Source organism: Oncorhynchus mykiss, chromosome 27, assembly GCF_057628025.1.
Source record: "Oncorhynchus mykiss isolate SJ-2025 chromosome 27, ASM5762802v1, whole genome shotgun sequence".
Classification (NCBI taxonomy): Eukaryota; Metazoa; Chordata; class Actinopteri; order Salmoniformes; family Salmonidae; genus Oncorhynchus; species Oncorhynchus mykiss.
The window spans coordinates 11,745,821-11,762,438 of NC_143048.1; the positions used below are offsets into that span (position 1 = coordinate 11,745,821).

Genomic DNA, 16,618 nt, shown 5'->3' on the forward strand with positions numbered 1-16,618 from the left:
GAACGGCTTTAGAAATACATTTGATTGAATTTGAGGACAAGTACATTAGTGTTTAGTTTGAGAAACAGACGCCTCACAAGTCCTCAACTGGCAGCTTCATTAAATAGTACCTGCAAAACACTAGTCTCAATGTCAATAGTGAAGAGGCGACTCCGGGATGCTGGCCTTTGAGGCAGAGTGCCTTTGAGGCAGAGTTCCTCTGTCCAGTGTCTGTGTTGTTTTGCCCATCTTAATCTTTTATTTTTATTGGCCAGTCTGAGATATGCCTTTTTCTTTGTAACTCTACAACTCCTAACAACCAAATACCACAAATAAACAATAGGAGGGATGTGGCTCAGGGAGAGTAGAGATCTGGCAGCAGATACTGCAGTTTGATGACTGTCTAGCTACAGTCGAGCAGTGGTTGTGTGGCTGAATTATGTTTTTAAATGGTCAATTAAATCAAAGAAAACAGTAAGGGGTGGTTTACCGGACACAGATCCAGGACTAGGCTTAATCTGTGTCCGGGAACCACCCCTTAGACTAGCTGGGAACTAGTGCACTGTAAAAAACATATACAGTGCCTTGCGAAAGTATTCGGCCCCCTTGAACTTTGCGACCTTTTGCCACATTTCAGGCTTCAAACATAAAGATATAAAACTGTATTTTTTTGTGAAGAATCAACAACAAGTGGGACACAATCATGAAGTGGAACGACATTTATTGGATATTTCAAACTTTTTTAACAAATCAAAAACTGAAAAATTGGGCGTGCAAAATTATTCAGCCCCTTTACTTTCAGTGCAGCAAACTCTCTCCAGAAGTTCAGTGAGGATCTCTGAATGATCCAATGTTGACCAAAATGACTAATGATGATAAATACAATCCACCTGTGTGTAATCAAGTCTCCGTATAAATGCACCTGCACTGTGATAGTCTCAGAGGTCCGTTAAAAGCGCAGAGAGCATCATGAAGAACAAGGAACACACCAGGCAGGTCCGAGATACTGTTGTGAAGAAGTTTAAAGCCGGATTTGGATACAAAAAGATTTCCCAAGCTTTAAACATCCCAAGGAGCACTGTGCAAGCGATAATATTGAAATGGAAGGAGTATCAGACCACTGCAAATCTACCAAGACCTGGTCGTCCCTCTAAACTTTCAGCTCATACAAGGAGAAGACTGATCAGAAATGCAGCCAAGAGGCCCATGATCACTCTGGATGAACTGCAGAGATGTACAGCTGAGGTGGGAGACTCTGTCCATAGGACAACAATCAGTCGTATATTGCACAAATCTGGCCTTTATGGAAGAGTGGCAAGAAGAAAGCCATTTCTTAAAGATATCCATAAAAAGTGTTGTTTAAAGTTTGCCACAAGCCACCTGGGAGACACACCAAACATGTGGAAGAAGGTGCTCTGGTCAGATGAAACCAAAATTGAACTTTTTGGCAACAATGCAAAACGTTATGTTTGGCGTAAAAGCAACACAGCTGAACACACCATCCCCACTGTCAAACATGGTGGTGGCAGCATCATGGTTTGGATGGAGTCTGCAAAAGACCTAAGACTGGGACGGAGATTTGTCTTCCAACAAGACAATGATCCAAAACATAAAGCAAAATCTACAATGGAATGGTTCAAAAATAAACATATCCAGGTGTTAGAATGGCCAAGTCAAAGTCCAGACCTGAATCCAATCGAGAATCTGTGGAAAGAACTGAAAACTGCTGTTCACAAATGCTCTCCATCCAACCTCACTGAGCTCGAGCTGTTTTGCAAGGAGGAAAGGGAAAACATTTCAGTCTCTCGATGTGCAAAACTGATAGAGACATACCCCAAGCGACTTACAGCTGTAATCGCAGCAAAAGGTGGCGCTACAAAGTATTAACTTAAGGGGGCTGAATAATTTTGCACGCCCAATTTTTCAGTTTTTGATTTGTTAAAAAAGTTTGAAATATCCAATAAATGTCGTTCCACTTCATGATTGTGTCCCACTTGTTGTTGATTCTTCACAAAAAAAATACAGTTTTATATCTTTATGTTTGAAGCCTGAAATGTGGCAAAAGGTCGCCAAGTTCAAGGGGGCCGAATACTTTCGCAAGGCACTGTATATATACACCCACAAATCTACTAGTTTCAACTAAGTACTAAAGTAAACTTTTTTGTCCAAATGTTACGAAAAATAAAAAACGTTTTCCCAAACATGAGAATTGGTGTTTGCTCAACTTGTCTCATATGTTCATTAAACTATGAATTATTATATCTTAACTAAAAAAGGCTGTGCAAAAACGCAGTGCTTTTAACATACAATGTTTTCAATGTACATATTTGACAAACGTTATTACATTGTGCATGCTTATTTATACAGTAGTTATTATTCAACATGTCCTCACCTGGGATTTGAACTCACAACCTCTTGGTTCATGGCATTCTGATCTTCCTGCTACTCCACCATGTCTGTTATCAATTATCAGTTAATCTGACTATTCTCTAATCATTGATTTGATGTACTTGATGTAAAAACCATCTGTATAGTTGTCTAATGTTGGTGGGGCATATTTTTATGCTTTAATGTTACTCCTTAATCATTATGATAAATAAAATAAAAATAATTGAGTGTACTTTTAACAGAGCTAAGATGTACTTTGAAGTGCAAGTGTAGCAATACAGGTGAAATCAGCTTTTGAGGCAGACATGGTGTGGTGTTGCAGGAATGCTGTGAATAAAGAGTTTGTGAGTTCAAATCCCAGGTGAGGAAATGTTGAATATGAATTACTGTATAATGTGTCAAATATGTAAGATGAATGCACTGTGCGTGTAACTAGTTCCACAGCCATTTGTTTTAGGTAACATGCCAAATAATAATTTCTAGTTGAATGAAAATGAAACAATTTGAGCCAACACATCATTTTAAGTTGACTGAATTTTTGCCTACATTTTCTCATGCTGGAGCTAAGTTCGGGCGAACTAAAAGTTCTGGGTATCACTTTGACTGAAAAGTTGAGTAAACAAAAAGAAAAGGCTGTGGAATCAGTTACTTAATAATATTTAGTTGAAACAGCTTGATACTTTTTTTTTTAACAGTTCAAGAAGACTGGTGCTAACACAAAATATATCTACAAGTGTTTCCTACATGTCGGTAGTTGCTGTTGTGCTCTGTACTTGTGTTCGGTGTCAGCGCCTCTCACCTGGTGCAGTCTCTCCAGGAGGACAGGGATTCCCGCCAGTCTCTTAGTGGTCCGCTGGTAGTCACGGTAATGCAGAACTAGGCGCACCAGCTCTGGGTCTCGTGTGCTGACTGCTTCCTGGAGCACTATGGGAGAGAGAAAGGAAATCTTCACCTCACATATAGAGACACACACTCAGAGGCCAATTTATTACGTACACCACCGCGTTCACAAAAATGGTTTGCAACTACAGACAGTGGCCACGGTGGCCGTGGCTTGCTATATAAAGCAGGCGGACAGGCATTCGGTTACTGTTCAATTGAACGTTAGAATGGGCAAAACTAGTGAGCTACGCAACTTTGAGCGTTGTAGACTTGTCGGTGACAGGGGCGCCGGATCCAGTATCTCAGAAACGGCCGGCCTCCTGGGCTTTTCACGCGCGACAGTGTCTTGGGTTTATCAAGAGTGGTGCGACAAACAAAAAACATCCAGTCAGCGGCAGTCCCGTGGATGAAAACAGCTTGTTGACGAGAGGTCGAAGGAGAATGGAAAGAATGGTGCAAGCTAACAGGTGGGCCAGAAAGGCAAATAACGGCGCAGTACATCAGTGGTGTGCAGAACGGCATCTCAGAATGCACAACTCGTCGGTCCTTGTCACGGACGGCCTATTGCAGGAGACGACTACACCAGGTTCCCCTCCTATTAGCTAAAAGCGAAGAAGAAGCGGCTCCAGTGGGCACCCCCATCACCAACACTGGACAATTGAGGAGTGGAAAAACATTGCCTGGTCCGACGAATCCCAGTTCCTGTTGCGTCATGCTGAGAGCAGTCAGGATTTGGCGTAGGCAGCATGAGTCCATGGCCCCATCCGGCCTGGTGTAAACGGTACAGGCTGGTGGCAGTGGTGTAATGGTGTGAGGAATGTTTGATACCCTTGATACCAATTGAGCAACGTTTCCATGCCCTGAATATTTCAGGCTGTCAGACCCGTTACTAGATGGGTGTACCTAATTAACTAACTGTCTAGTGAGTGTATGCTGTACTGTGCTGTGCTGCTCTGAACTATGCTACGCTGTGCTATACAGCATAGCAACTTTTTTGGGGCTCCCGAGTGGCGCAGTGGTTGAAGGCACTGCTTCTCAGTGCAAGAGGCGTCACTGCAGTCCCTGGTTTGAATCCAGTCTGCATCACATCCAGCCGTGATTGGGAGTCCTATAGGGCGGCGCACAATTGGCCCAGTGTCGTCTGGGTTTGGCCGGGGTAGGCCGTCATTGTAAATAAGAATGTTCTTAACGGACTTAAATAAAATGTAGAAAAATACACTATACAGGTCCCTTCCCAGTGCTCAGTCCACAATCAACACTCTAAGGAAACTGACTAACCAACTCTCTGAGGAAACTGACTAACCTACCAAATCAATTTCAATTTCATTTTAAATTATCAATAAGTGCATTTAAAAGCAAGTGTGTCTAATTACTTGATTAGATCTATCCACAATGGCCATTTGGCTCACCATCAATCCACAAACAAATGGTTCCTATTCGTAGAATCCAATCCCCTCAAACTATTTCTATATAGATTCTATACAGTATATCCTTCCAGCCTTTGAAGGTGAGTCACTATTAGACTCCTCCTAGCCAATGTATCTACATATGCTTTCCCAGTACACATACATGCCTGTTGTGTTCTATTGATGATTATGCCCCCCAAAAATATTTCCACTTGAGGGATGATAAAGTTTTCTACTGATACTAGTACTACTCCTACTACCCTATTACTATCAGTACTACTACTCATACTGCTACTAATACTACTGCTACTTCTATTACTACTACCACTATTACTATCAGTACTACTACTCCTACTGCAACTAATACTACTACTCCTACTGCTACTACTACTTCTATTACTACTACCACTATTACTATCAGTACTACTACTACTTCTATTACTACTACCACTATCAGTACTACTACTACTGCTACTACTACTAATACTACTACTTCTATTACTACTACCACTATTACTATCAGTACTAATACTACTACTTCTATTACTACTACCACTATTACTATCAGTACTACTACTACTACTACTACTACTACCACTATTACTATCAGTACTACTACTCCTACTGCTACTACTACTAATACTTATATTACTACTACCACTATTACTATCAGTACTACTAGTACTACTCCTACTGCTACTACTACTTCTATTACCACTATTACTATCAGAACTACTAGTACTACTCCTACTGCTACGAATACTTGTATTACTACTACCATTAATACTATCAATACTACTAGTACTACTCCTACTTCTAATACTACTACCACTATTACTATCAGTACTACTACTACTAATACTACTACTTATATTACTAGCAGTACTACTACTCCTACTACTACTAATACTTATATTACTACTACCACTATTACTATCAGTACTACTAGTACTACTCCTACTACTTCTATTACTACTACCACTATTACTATCAGTACTACTACTACTTATATGACTACTACCACTATTACTATCAGTACTACTACTCCTACTGCTACTACTACCACCAATACTACTACTACTTTATTACTACTACCACTATTACTATCAGTACTACTACTCCTACTACTGCTATTACTACTACCACAATCAGTACTACTAGTACTACTCCTACTACTTCTATTACTACTACCACTATTACTATCAGTACTACTACTACTTATATGACTACTACCACTAGTACTATCAGTACTACTACTCCTACTGCTACTACTACCAATACTACCACTTATATTACTACTACCACTATCAGTACTACTAGTACTACTCCTACTATTACTATCAGAGCTACTAGTACTACTTCTACTGCTACTAATACTTCTATTACTACTACCATTATTACTATCAGTACTACTAGTACTACTCCTACTAATAATAATAATACTACTTCTATTACTACTACCACCATTACTATCAGTACTACTACTACTACTACCACTATTACTATCAGTACTAATACTACTGCTACTACTACTAATGCTACTACTTCTATTACTACTACCACTATTACTATCAGTACTACTACTCCTACTGCTACTACTACTAATACTTCTATTACTACTACCACTATTACTATCAGTACTACTAGTACTACTCCTACTGCTACTACTACTAATACTACTACTTCTATTACTACTACCACCATTACTATCAGTACTACTACTGCTACTACTTCTATTACTACTACCACCATTACTATCAGTACTACTACTCCTACTACTACTAATACTAATACTTTTATTACTACTACCACTATTACTATCAGTACTACTAGTACTACTCCTACTGCTACTACTTCTATTACTACTACCACTATTACTATCAGTACTACTACTACTACTAATAATACTACTACTTATTTTACTACTACCACTATTACTATCAGTACTACTGCTACTACTACTACTATTACTACTATCACTATCAGTACTACTAGTACTACTCCTACTGCTACTACTACTAATACTACTACTTCTATTATTACTACCACTATCCGTACTACTAGTACTACTCCTACTGCTACTACTTATATTACTACTACCACTATTACTATCAGTACTACTACTGCTACTACTACTACTATTACTACTATCACTATCAGTACTACTACTCCTACCCCTCTCTGTCTCACCTGTCCATCCGTTGCGGTTCTCCTTGCTGACGTCGGCACCATGTTGGAGGAGCAGGCGGGCACAGTCCAGGTGACCCAGAGTGACAGCCAGGTGGAGGGGGGTCCGACCCCGGGGGTCCAGGGTCTCCACATCCACCTGAGGGGGAGGAGAGAAGTGGGTTCATTGTATGACATGGTGCTCATCTGGCAAAAAGAGAGAGATAAAAATAGAGAGGGTGGAGGAGGTGTGGAAGAGAGAGTGATGGAAGGAGAAGAGACAGGTGATAATTGAGCTATCACATCCTCACATGACGGGCACGCCAGTGTTCTAGATGGGTCGGCTTTATATAGCGAGTTACACTACAAGTGTCTCGATGTAACGTCTCTGTCATTCTCTAGAATTGATCTCTCTCTCTGTCTCTTCCTGCCTCAGTTTTGATATAGTAGCTATCTGCAGTGTGTTTGATGTAGTCTCTCTGCTCTGCAGTCTAGTTGGTCTAAATAAGCAAGTCTCTATGTCTATAAATCTGATCTCTGGCCTGTGATTAAAAAAAGTTCATTTGAGCTCCTGGCAGGATCCAAGGTCAAGAATAAACCAACCACATGCTGGCATCCTAATGAGGGAGGCTGATAGAGGACGACTGGGGCTACGTCCCAAATGGCACATTATTCCTTCGATTGTGGTCTACTTTTGACCAGAGCTCTGTGGTGGCCCTGGTCAAAGCAGTGTACTATAAAGGGAATAGGGTGCCATTTGGGATGCAACCAAGGAGCGACAATGAGGAATCAGAATCTGCATAACTGGCACATGTGGAAAATGTATAGATGAAATGATAGCGCGTGGAAATGGATGGATTAAGCGTGCTGTTGTGAGGGGAGGAGCAGTTGTAACAGGGAATAGGCGGAATTGCTTTATGGTACACTTCCATCCGAGCTTTACGTCTATTCATATTTGCATTGGAAATGTTTCAAAATCACAAAACACATACACTGTTGTGTTGTGTTGTGTGAGGGCTTGTGTTTTGGTTCACGTGTGCCTCAGTGCAGGTCAGTGTGGTCCTGACGGTTGGTGTTGGTGTGTCGAGTGTACTTTGCAGCGTGTTATTGTCGAGTGTGTAGTACAGTACATCAGAGGGATGCTGCTGGGTTGTTTTTCACCAGGAGCAGCCTCCCTCCTCCCACGTGGAGCCTCCTCATCTCTCCTGCTGCTCTCCCTCTCTCTCCAGGGGCCTCCCGGGGGCCACGCCCTGCTCTGTAATTAGCAAGCCCAGCATTAGCTTCAGTGATGCCACCGCTTGATCGTAAGCAATAACTGGGGCTCCTAATCCCAAAGGGGGGGGGGGGTAGGGGGTGCCGGAGAGAAGAGGAATGGAACGGCAGAAAAACAGAAGGAGGAATCCACACAGGCACTGTCGGAGGTGAAGGGTGAGGTGTGGAGGGAATAGAGGGAGGGAATAGAGGTGTATCGCTATAGCAATGAAGGGATGAGAAGAAGAGGTGGGAGAGAGGGAGAAGGAGGAGGAAGGTGTGCTATGCGTTGGAGCAAACAGGGCTGGTTGAGTGGCGGCAACTGCTCTGTGAAATAGAGAGAGTGATGGTAGCATAGGCTGTGTGTGTACTGAATAATGGGTAGTGAGTGATGTCAGAGTAGCTTTGTAGGGCCCTCCAAGTGGCCCTGGGGATGACACTGAGGAAAGAGAGAAAGAGGGAAAGAGAGAGAGAGAGAGAGAATGGATGGATGGATGGATGGATGGATGGATAAGAAAGATGGAGTGACACTGGCAGATAACAGTGAAAACTACATAAACAGTAAGAGCAAAGCAGCAAGAAATGGTGGTAGTATTCTGATTATTTGAGGGGGACTATTGTAACGATTGTTGTCTAACTAGGCTCGTTACAACCTCTGCAAGTGTGTTGGACCAGTGGTTAGTAAGATTGCCTACAGGCTGGGAGGCCCGGGTTCAAAAGCCACAAGGCGAGTTGCACTGTCACCATTCGCTACAATATTTAGGTGATAATGCCCGAGAAGCTGGTGTTTGGCACAGGTGTTAGGCCTGAGATGAAGTTCGAGGGCATTATCACCAGCTTCGAGGGCATTAACACTTTTATACAATGGGTTATCAACATATTCAAATAATGATTTATATATTTTCATTAAAAACATTATTTTGATGAATTAATTCATACTATTTCATCCTTCCACAAGATATAGTCCACACACAAATCTAGGGTTGCTACCCAAGCCGGATGGTCGTTTGTTCTATCGGTTCAGTTGCCAGAGACGCGACCCAGTCGTTCAGTCTTTCTGTTCTGGATCTATGGACGCGACCCAGTCGTTCAGTCTTTTTGTTTTACATCTGTGGACTCGACCCAGTCGTTCATTCTAAATGTTCTATTGCCATACTGGCTGGCAACGTTCTTATCCCTGGATTGCTAGCTAGCCAACTACGGCTAACTTACTGTCATGTCAAACAGTGCAGACAGAATAACAGCAAAGTAGCTGCATTTGCGTTTGTTTAAGCTGTTTTCTAGTGACATTTATTTGGATACATCCACAACAATGAGTTAATGATGTGTGATTTCGCCTGGCATAGAAAATGTGCTCTTTTGTCAGAGCACTGTTGCTCAGAGGAGCTAGCCAACAACACAGCTAGCACAATCACTTCAAACTGAAGCTGGAAAGACTGCAAACTAGCTGCACTTCGTTTCGTTTGACCTGTTTTCTATACAGTACATTCATAGAAATTATGCTGATTCATGATTTCGACTCGTCACGACACGTTCATTACTATGGGACAGCAGGAGATCGAATTTGAATATTGAAACAATGTTGAGAAAGACAGCAAGGATTATACAAATGTCTGCTGTTGAAAACTAAATGTTATTCTAAAAGAAATGTGAGATAATGTCTAGATGCTTTTATAGTGAAGATCAAGTTTATAAATTGCCTGGCTGAGCTGATGAGACAGTGGATTGTGAAGTCAGATGGAACAGAGGAAATAGGCATTTTAAAGTCATAGATTAATCAGCGGTAACTTGTGGAATAGACACCGGCTGGAATGTGGTTTTAACCAATCAGAATTCAGGATTAGACCCACCCGTTGTATAAAGCTAATTAAGTATGAGAGCAAAGAGCCTTCTAAGAAGGCTTGACTATGAGGCGGAGAGGTGTGGTAAGTAAGGGAGAGAATAGAGAGGGAGTGTTCAGGAAACTCCTGTTGTTTAAGACAAGTGGCCCCCATTGACCCAGTCGGATGTTATTTTTACACCATTGAGACACTCAAATAGAAACACAACAGCAGACACTTTCCCACAGAAAACAAACACACAATCACAAGTCCTCTCTCTCTATCCGTTCAGTCAAATTTGACATTTAAAAAAGATATACTAGAAAAGGAAACCACTCGACAATAACACTCTTATAACATGATTGGTCAGTTACGGTATAGAACTGACACGCTAAACCAATGCACTCAAATGTAACACTTTTCTGCTGTGGTACACAGACATGTCACTTCAGGGTCCACACCTCATCCTCACGTCTTCACACTAGTGCACACATTAACCCTGAAACACAGTGGCACACTTACTCATTCACATGTGAACAATGTGGTTCTGACCAACAAACAGCCCACAAATAGAGCCCCACTATCTAACACACAAACACGTACAGACCCACACACCCACAGGCCAGGCATTAGCTAAAGTCTCAGTACGGGTGATGATTTAGGATCAGTTTAGCCTTTTAGATCATAATGAAAACTATGAAATACACCTAGGGAAGGGGGGGGGGCACTCCTACTTTGAGGCACTTACAGAATCAACTGGCCCAGGTAGTTATAGTAAGGATATTATGTCATACTGGGTCTTTCCATTCTCTCCGCTCATCCTCTTTATCCACTGACTGCCTCGTAGTGCCTGCTCTCTCACTTTCTCATTGGCTACATCCATCCTTCATTCTTAGGTCCCTCCCTTGGTCCTCCCCTCTCTCTCTCTCTCCATCCTGCATTCCGTCCCTCCTTTGGTCCTCCCCTCTCAGTGGAAACTGCATAATTGATAAACATCTCTGTCTGGACTATCTACTCCTGTACTCTCTCGGCTTCGCCTTAATGTTCTCTGGCAGCTACTTAAACCAACATCAATCTTTCATCTGGAGACCAAAATATGTTTGTGGTGGGTGGAGGATGCATGCATGAGAATCATATGTGTGCTCATTGGAAGGGGAGAGGGGGGGGGGGGGAAATCAACTTGTCCCCCTTATTTTCAGTGTTACCCTCTTTCAATTCGGGGGTTAACATGTACAACTGTGATTGATCCATTTTTATTATGCGTAGGAGAGTTATAGCCTAGTTATAGCCAAACGTTATACACACGCTAGGGATAATGTATCTTTATGTAGTCATTCTCTATGTGAGTGTATGGTGTAAGTGGGGCATATACAAATGAGACCACACCATCAGATGCATGTGTGAGATCGACCTATAAATATCTCAAAATAACTAAATATCATTACCAAATATCTCTACCACCAAATGCAGGCCAGAGAGAGAAAAAGAGGCCAGAGCAGGAGTGAGTAGTTGGAGCCTGAGAGTCTGAGCGAGAAGGATGGCTGGGCAGAGACAAGATGAAAGCAGCAGAGGGACTGAGGGAGGATGGAGCTGGGTGAAATAACTCTGCCTTGGTCAGTGAACCTGTCACGGGCCGGGCGGGGAGAGATGTGTGTCTCTCCCTCCTCCTCCCTCCTGCTCCTCGAGAACAGACGCGACTTGTGCGGTGCAGTGCCTCAGACAGCACTTGTCTCTGATACATGTCCGACTGAAGAGACTCCAACACTAAAGAATGGGGGTGAAATGATCACCTCGACATTTATACTTGGGATAATATTCAAACCAATGGAAAACCAGTCGGCTACAGCCTTTAGTGTTGAATCACCACTAAACCTCACATGTATTGATGTTTTCACACTTGTGTTAGCGTTTCAAACCAATGTCAAACCACCATTATGCTACACGTTTCACTGTTAAATCACTCAAACGTTTAATACGCATTATATTGGCAACGTGTCTCGTAACCACTGTTGTCACTTGTCAGACCACCACAAGACCAATGTAATAACATGCATTACTTTGCTCCGCGATAGGAGACAAGAGATGGTATTTCTGTGTGAAGGGAGGAGGAAGTTGTGAATAGAGAAACAGCGGATAGAGGAAAGTCCTCCACAATGCAAAGTGAGGAGGAACCTATTATCTCTAAGGTAGGAACTTCACATTTGTTCTCATGCACAGAATAGAAGATGAAAATACCCTGGATTTGCATAATCAAATGACAACAAGATGACGTGGTTAAGCAAACATCAATACAAAATGTCGGAACAGAAACTGGACTGTCTTATGGGCTTGTGTGTTTCAGGAAACAACATGGCTATTGTGGAACAACTCTTTTCATGTCTGATGGTTGAGAAAGATTAGGATATCACAAACAATGTCTGTGATCTGGGGAGAACTGCAGGTTGAATTCAGTACTAACCTCAGTTTTATGCATAGCTATTTACAACGTGTGTGTGTGTGTGTGTGTGTGTGTGGGTGCACATACAAATATACTGTAAGTGTGTCCCTACATTTGTAATGAATACTCAGGGAGAAAAAGGTGTAGATTCACGCGCAGAGCGCGGCAGGTGTTTATTTCACCTTCGCAGAAAGCAGTAAACGTGGTCACAGGCAGGCAATGGTCAAACACAGGTAGGCAAACAGGCAGGTGAATCAAAACTAGGACTGAAGGCTATAACTGGTTCTCACAAACGAGCTGGGAAAAGGCTTAGTAGAGTCAAAACGAACAATACCTCACAAAAGGCACAAACAGAATGAACTGAACTAAATAAGGAGCTGATGAGACCAGGTGAGTAACTAACAGGTGAAATCAATAAACAAAAATGAAAGACAGGGCTACGTACAAGAACACACAGAAACAGGGCTACGTTCAAGAACACAAAGAAACAGAACACAAGGTTGACTAAGAAAATAAATACAGAACCTTACAACATTGTTTGCTAACCATTTATGTGGCAGGCCAGACAGTAATGAAATCAGATATGGTCCTCGAAGTATCATTCATTTCCTCTTTTCCATTTCAGGCACACAATGCAACACAATATTAACAGGGACATCTTTTCAATCTTTAAGGAATACTGTTGTCTGTTTCTGTCCTCTCTCTCGGTTAAAAGCTTTCCACAATTTAACTAAATCTATTCCCATCACATCCTTATCCCCAGTGACACTGCACTGCTGCAATTAGTGTAGAGTTTCATTACTCTGTAGAGGTAAGAAGAGGGGACAGCTAGGGGAAAAGTAAGATATGATGGGTGCGTGAGTGAGAAACAGACGGAGGGGAGGATGGATGGTCAGTATACCGGGTCAGGGAAATGTACTGTAGATTACAGGCAGGGATAGACAGATGGTATAGCAGAGACAGAGGAAGGAAGACAATGTAATTTATGAGGCCAGTCTCCACCCAGTATGATATAATCAGATTTTAAGACTGCTGAGTTAACATGATCGCCCAGCTGAGCCTGTGAGCATCGTACACATTAGTGAGGAAAGTGGGCAGGGGAGGGGGGTGGTGGGGTGGGGGAGAGCTGGCGGTGGTGGTGTCCCCTCCTCGCCTCACTTTGGAGGAAGGATGGGGAAGTCATTTTTAGAAAAGGACCCGTGTTCCATTTCAATCATATCTGGGATGCATTTTTAGTGGTTGGATCAGGATATTGTGATATGTTGCTGCCCAGTGCTGTTATTCATTCCTCCCTTTCCCTCCTCCCTCCCTTCACTATCCCACTTGCATCCTCATGTTACTTTACAACCTCTGGCTATCCCTCTTTGTCTCTACCTTGTTGTCAGCGCTCTCTCTTCACAGAATCCCTCTTTGTTTTATGACACTGCTTAAAGAAAGCTGCAAATTGAGCTCCCCCTCTTCACTCTCCTCCCTGCTCAATTTATATGTTTTACTTTTGCTCTTTTAAGTGCTTCTTCTTCTCCTTCCCGGCTTCCCTTTTCACTGCGCGGTCGTTACATTGATACCCAATACCAATAACATTTTCTGTCTCTCCTGGTGCAGCACTTTTCTGTTCTTCCCTCACAGAGGCGCAAGCATTGCTTACCCTGCATGCACTTGCTCCCTACACCCTGTGCACTTCTTGCGTTCTGCACTCCTTTCGATACCATTGATCCTTGACACATATGCAACCACCGTCGGCCATTTCCAATCCACGCGTGCACACTTGACCGTCCATACAGCCAGCCAGTCAGTCTAGGAGTTCCAGACAGACAGTTGGCCAGCCAGTGTAACTCTTCCCCTGATGGAGCCATAAACACACCTCTATAAGCCTGCAGGCTTTGCCAAGAGAGGCCAGGATTTATCTGTCAGCACCCTGTAAATTACATCAACTGGGGGTGCTTTATATAGTCATAATCCACGGGGCTCAGGCTTGAATCATCACCAGCATCACAGTGCTCTGCATAGCATTGCATCCGAGCCAAGAGGTGCTAGGTCCGAGTGTTTACCCTACCTTTTAACGGTGTGCACTGTCAAATAAAGTTGCATTTGGATTTGTACATAAATATGAGAGTGCGTGACATTTGAGTCAGGTTCGGCGACGTGAGCGAGAGTAAACTAGTCTTACGAATGTCCGATAAATGTTTATATTTGTAAATAAGGTGTCAGTCACAGTGACCGGACATATGAAGGGCATGCAAATATTCCCCTTTAAACAGTTTATTTGGCTCACATTGAGTGGAAAAACAACCACAGCCCTTATGTTGATGTGACAGTGTTACAGTAGGGAAGCCAAGCCTGTACTGCACATCAACCTGGTGCATAATAGGCATTTCATAGCATTTCAGTCTACTGTCCTTTAAAACCTGCACTCTCACCATTGCTTACCATGTCTTGTCAATATACAATTCCTAGCATGATAGGCTTTGTATTATAAACGCATGTGATTAGTCGCGCTGGAAATAATAAGGCTCTGGAAATAATGCAGATCCTCGTGAGAAATCTGAATTCAAATCTGTGCAGGTTACGAGGTTTTCAGTTCCGTCTAATTCATCCCACCGAATTGTCTGTGTGGCTGGGAAACTGCATGACACCTCTTATGTAATGTGTTAGGTATCCCATATTCTTGCAGAGGTCGTTCATTTAAGATAGTATTTTTTCAGATGTCTGTCTGTCATGCCTTGTGTCCAACAGTCCGTCCTGTAGTACCCATTTCCATTGCATGCATGCATCATGTTCTACATATTTCTGGGTTCAAATAAATGGACGGACTGGCTGAAATGTTCCGACAGTGCATCCCAGAAAGAATACATGAACGCCTATGCAATTTCATTCTGTAGGTATGGAGATATCATAGAAATAGTAAACATGGCATAACCACACATCCTCTTCTGACAGCTGAGGCAAGGCTGGTATTATTTCCATCACTGTGCATCAATTCGCCCACATTATCTGCATTGTCTCCCACGGTTTCCTCCTCTTCATTTAGGTGGTGGGAAGGTACAGTATTGGACACATCACGAAACAGTATTACAACCTCCTACCGTTCAATTCAATTAACGAGCTCACGGTTCGGTGAACTGTGGTCACACTAGATGGTACACCTAACCTAAACCTATCAAAATGTTATTGGCACGGCCCACGCTTTTTTTAAAATTAGATAGACGAGGACTTGTCGCCCGAAGACTCCTCACCTGCTTGTTCGCGGATAGCGCTTTCTCCAGCTTCCGATGTTTGTTGTGCCACACCATATCGTGAATAGGATAACGACTCTTTTCCGGAGTTTTCTTAGCAGAAATCATCTTCGGTTCATAATTCGCCTTCTCCTCTGTTTATTTTGTTCCGTATAAGCCTATCACTTAATACTTCGCTATTGACCGACTACGCTGATATTATCGCTCTGTCGTGACAAGTCACTTTACAAGACATGCCTTCCGCATTATAATGATAGTATGAATAAAACGTGTAAATAATTTCCCTTGCAGTCAGTTGGTTATGATACACACTCGTCAATAAACAGCCCTAGATCTAAGAATCACCAAGAGATCCCTTTAATCTAGCCTACTTCTGTTCTCCATGCCCTGCCCCTCTCATACCTTTATCTTCCTCCTTGAATAAACTAGCGAGGCAGTCGCCCATCTATTCTCCGCTCCCTCCCATCACAGCGAAGGCACTGTTGTGAGACAGTGGTGACAGCCCGCAAATAAAAATGTAAGCAGCCAATCAAATAGAAGGGATGCTGATGAGCGTGATCTAGAAGATGCACGCCCGTAGAGTGGCTACATACGCCACCTACCAGTCATCAGGAGTTAGTAGTTCACTTCATATTAATAAACTAAACAATCAGCCTGTGCCATAATCACATCCAAATAGCCGACACCTTTGATGCTGTCTATTGGCTAGGCTATAGCGCAGCAATGTTTTTGCAACACGAAGCTCTCTGATCATTTACTTAGGCTATTTGTGAGCCTGCTTTTATCCCCGTTTTGGTAAAAATGTGTAAACTTCTAAAACATCAGAACTGCCAGCCACCACTATTTCGCTTCGACAGCCTCGCTTGTGATATAGGCTAGCCTAAACCACTATAAAGCGTTACAAAACATAATCAAATAAACCATATCCAGAGAACTAGCTAAATATGTGAACATTTACAATAAGATGGGTGTACCCCTACGTGCATGGATATTGATGAGATTCCAAGCTTTTGACGAATACGATAAAGGTTAAATATTATTTTAGAGATACCTCTA

At 42.5% G+C, this 16,618-nt stretch overlaps 1 protein-coding gene across 1 annotated transcript in view; it reads right to left on the reverse strand.

Annotated features, from left to right (window-relative positions):
- ankrd13b (ankyrin repeat domain 13B) overlaps positions 1 to 16,612 on the reverse strand; it is a 42,593-nt gene extending 25,981 nt beyond the window's left edge. Inside the window, exons 1-3 of the mRNA XM_021587586.3 lie at positions 15,563 to 16,612; positions 6,846 to 6,981; positions 3,167 to 3,291 (exon numbers count right to left, since the gene is read on the reverse strand). Of these exons, the coding sequence (XP_021443261.2) occupies positions 3,167 to 3,291; positions 6,846 to 6,981; positions 15,563 to 15,670 (369 nt within the window). The 5' untranslated portion in view covers positions 15,671 to 16,612. The remainder of the gene's footprint in view (positions 1 to 3,166; positions 3,292 to 6,845; positions 6,982 to 15,562) is intronic.
- Between the last annotated feature and the right edge of the window lie 6 nt (positions 16,613 to 16,618).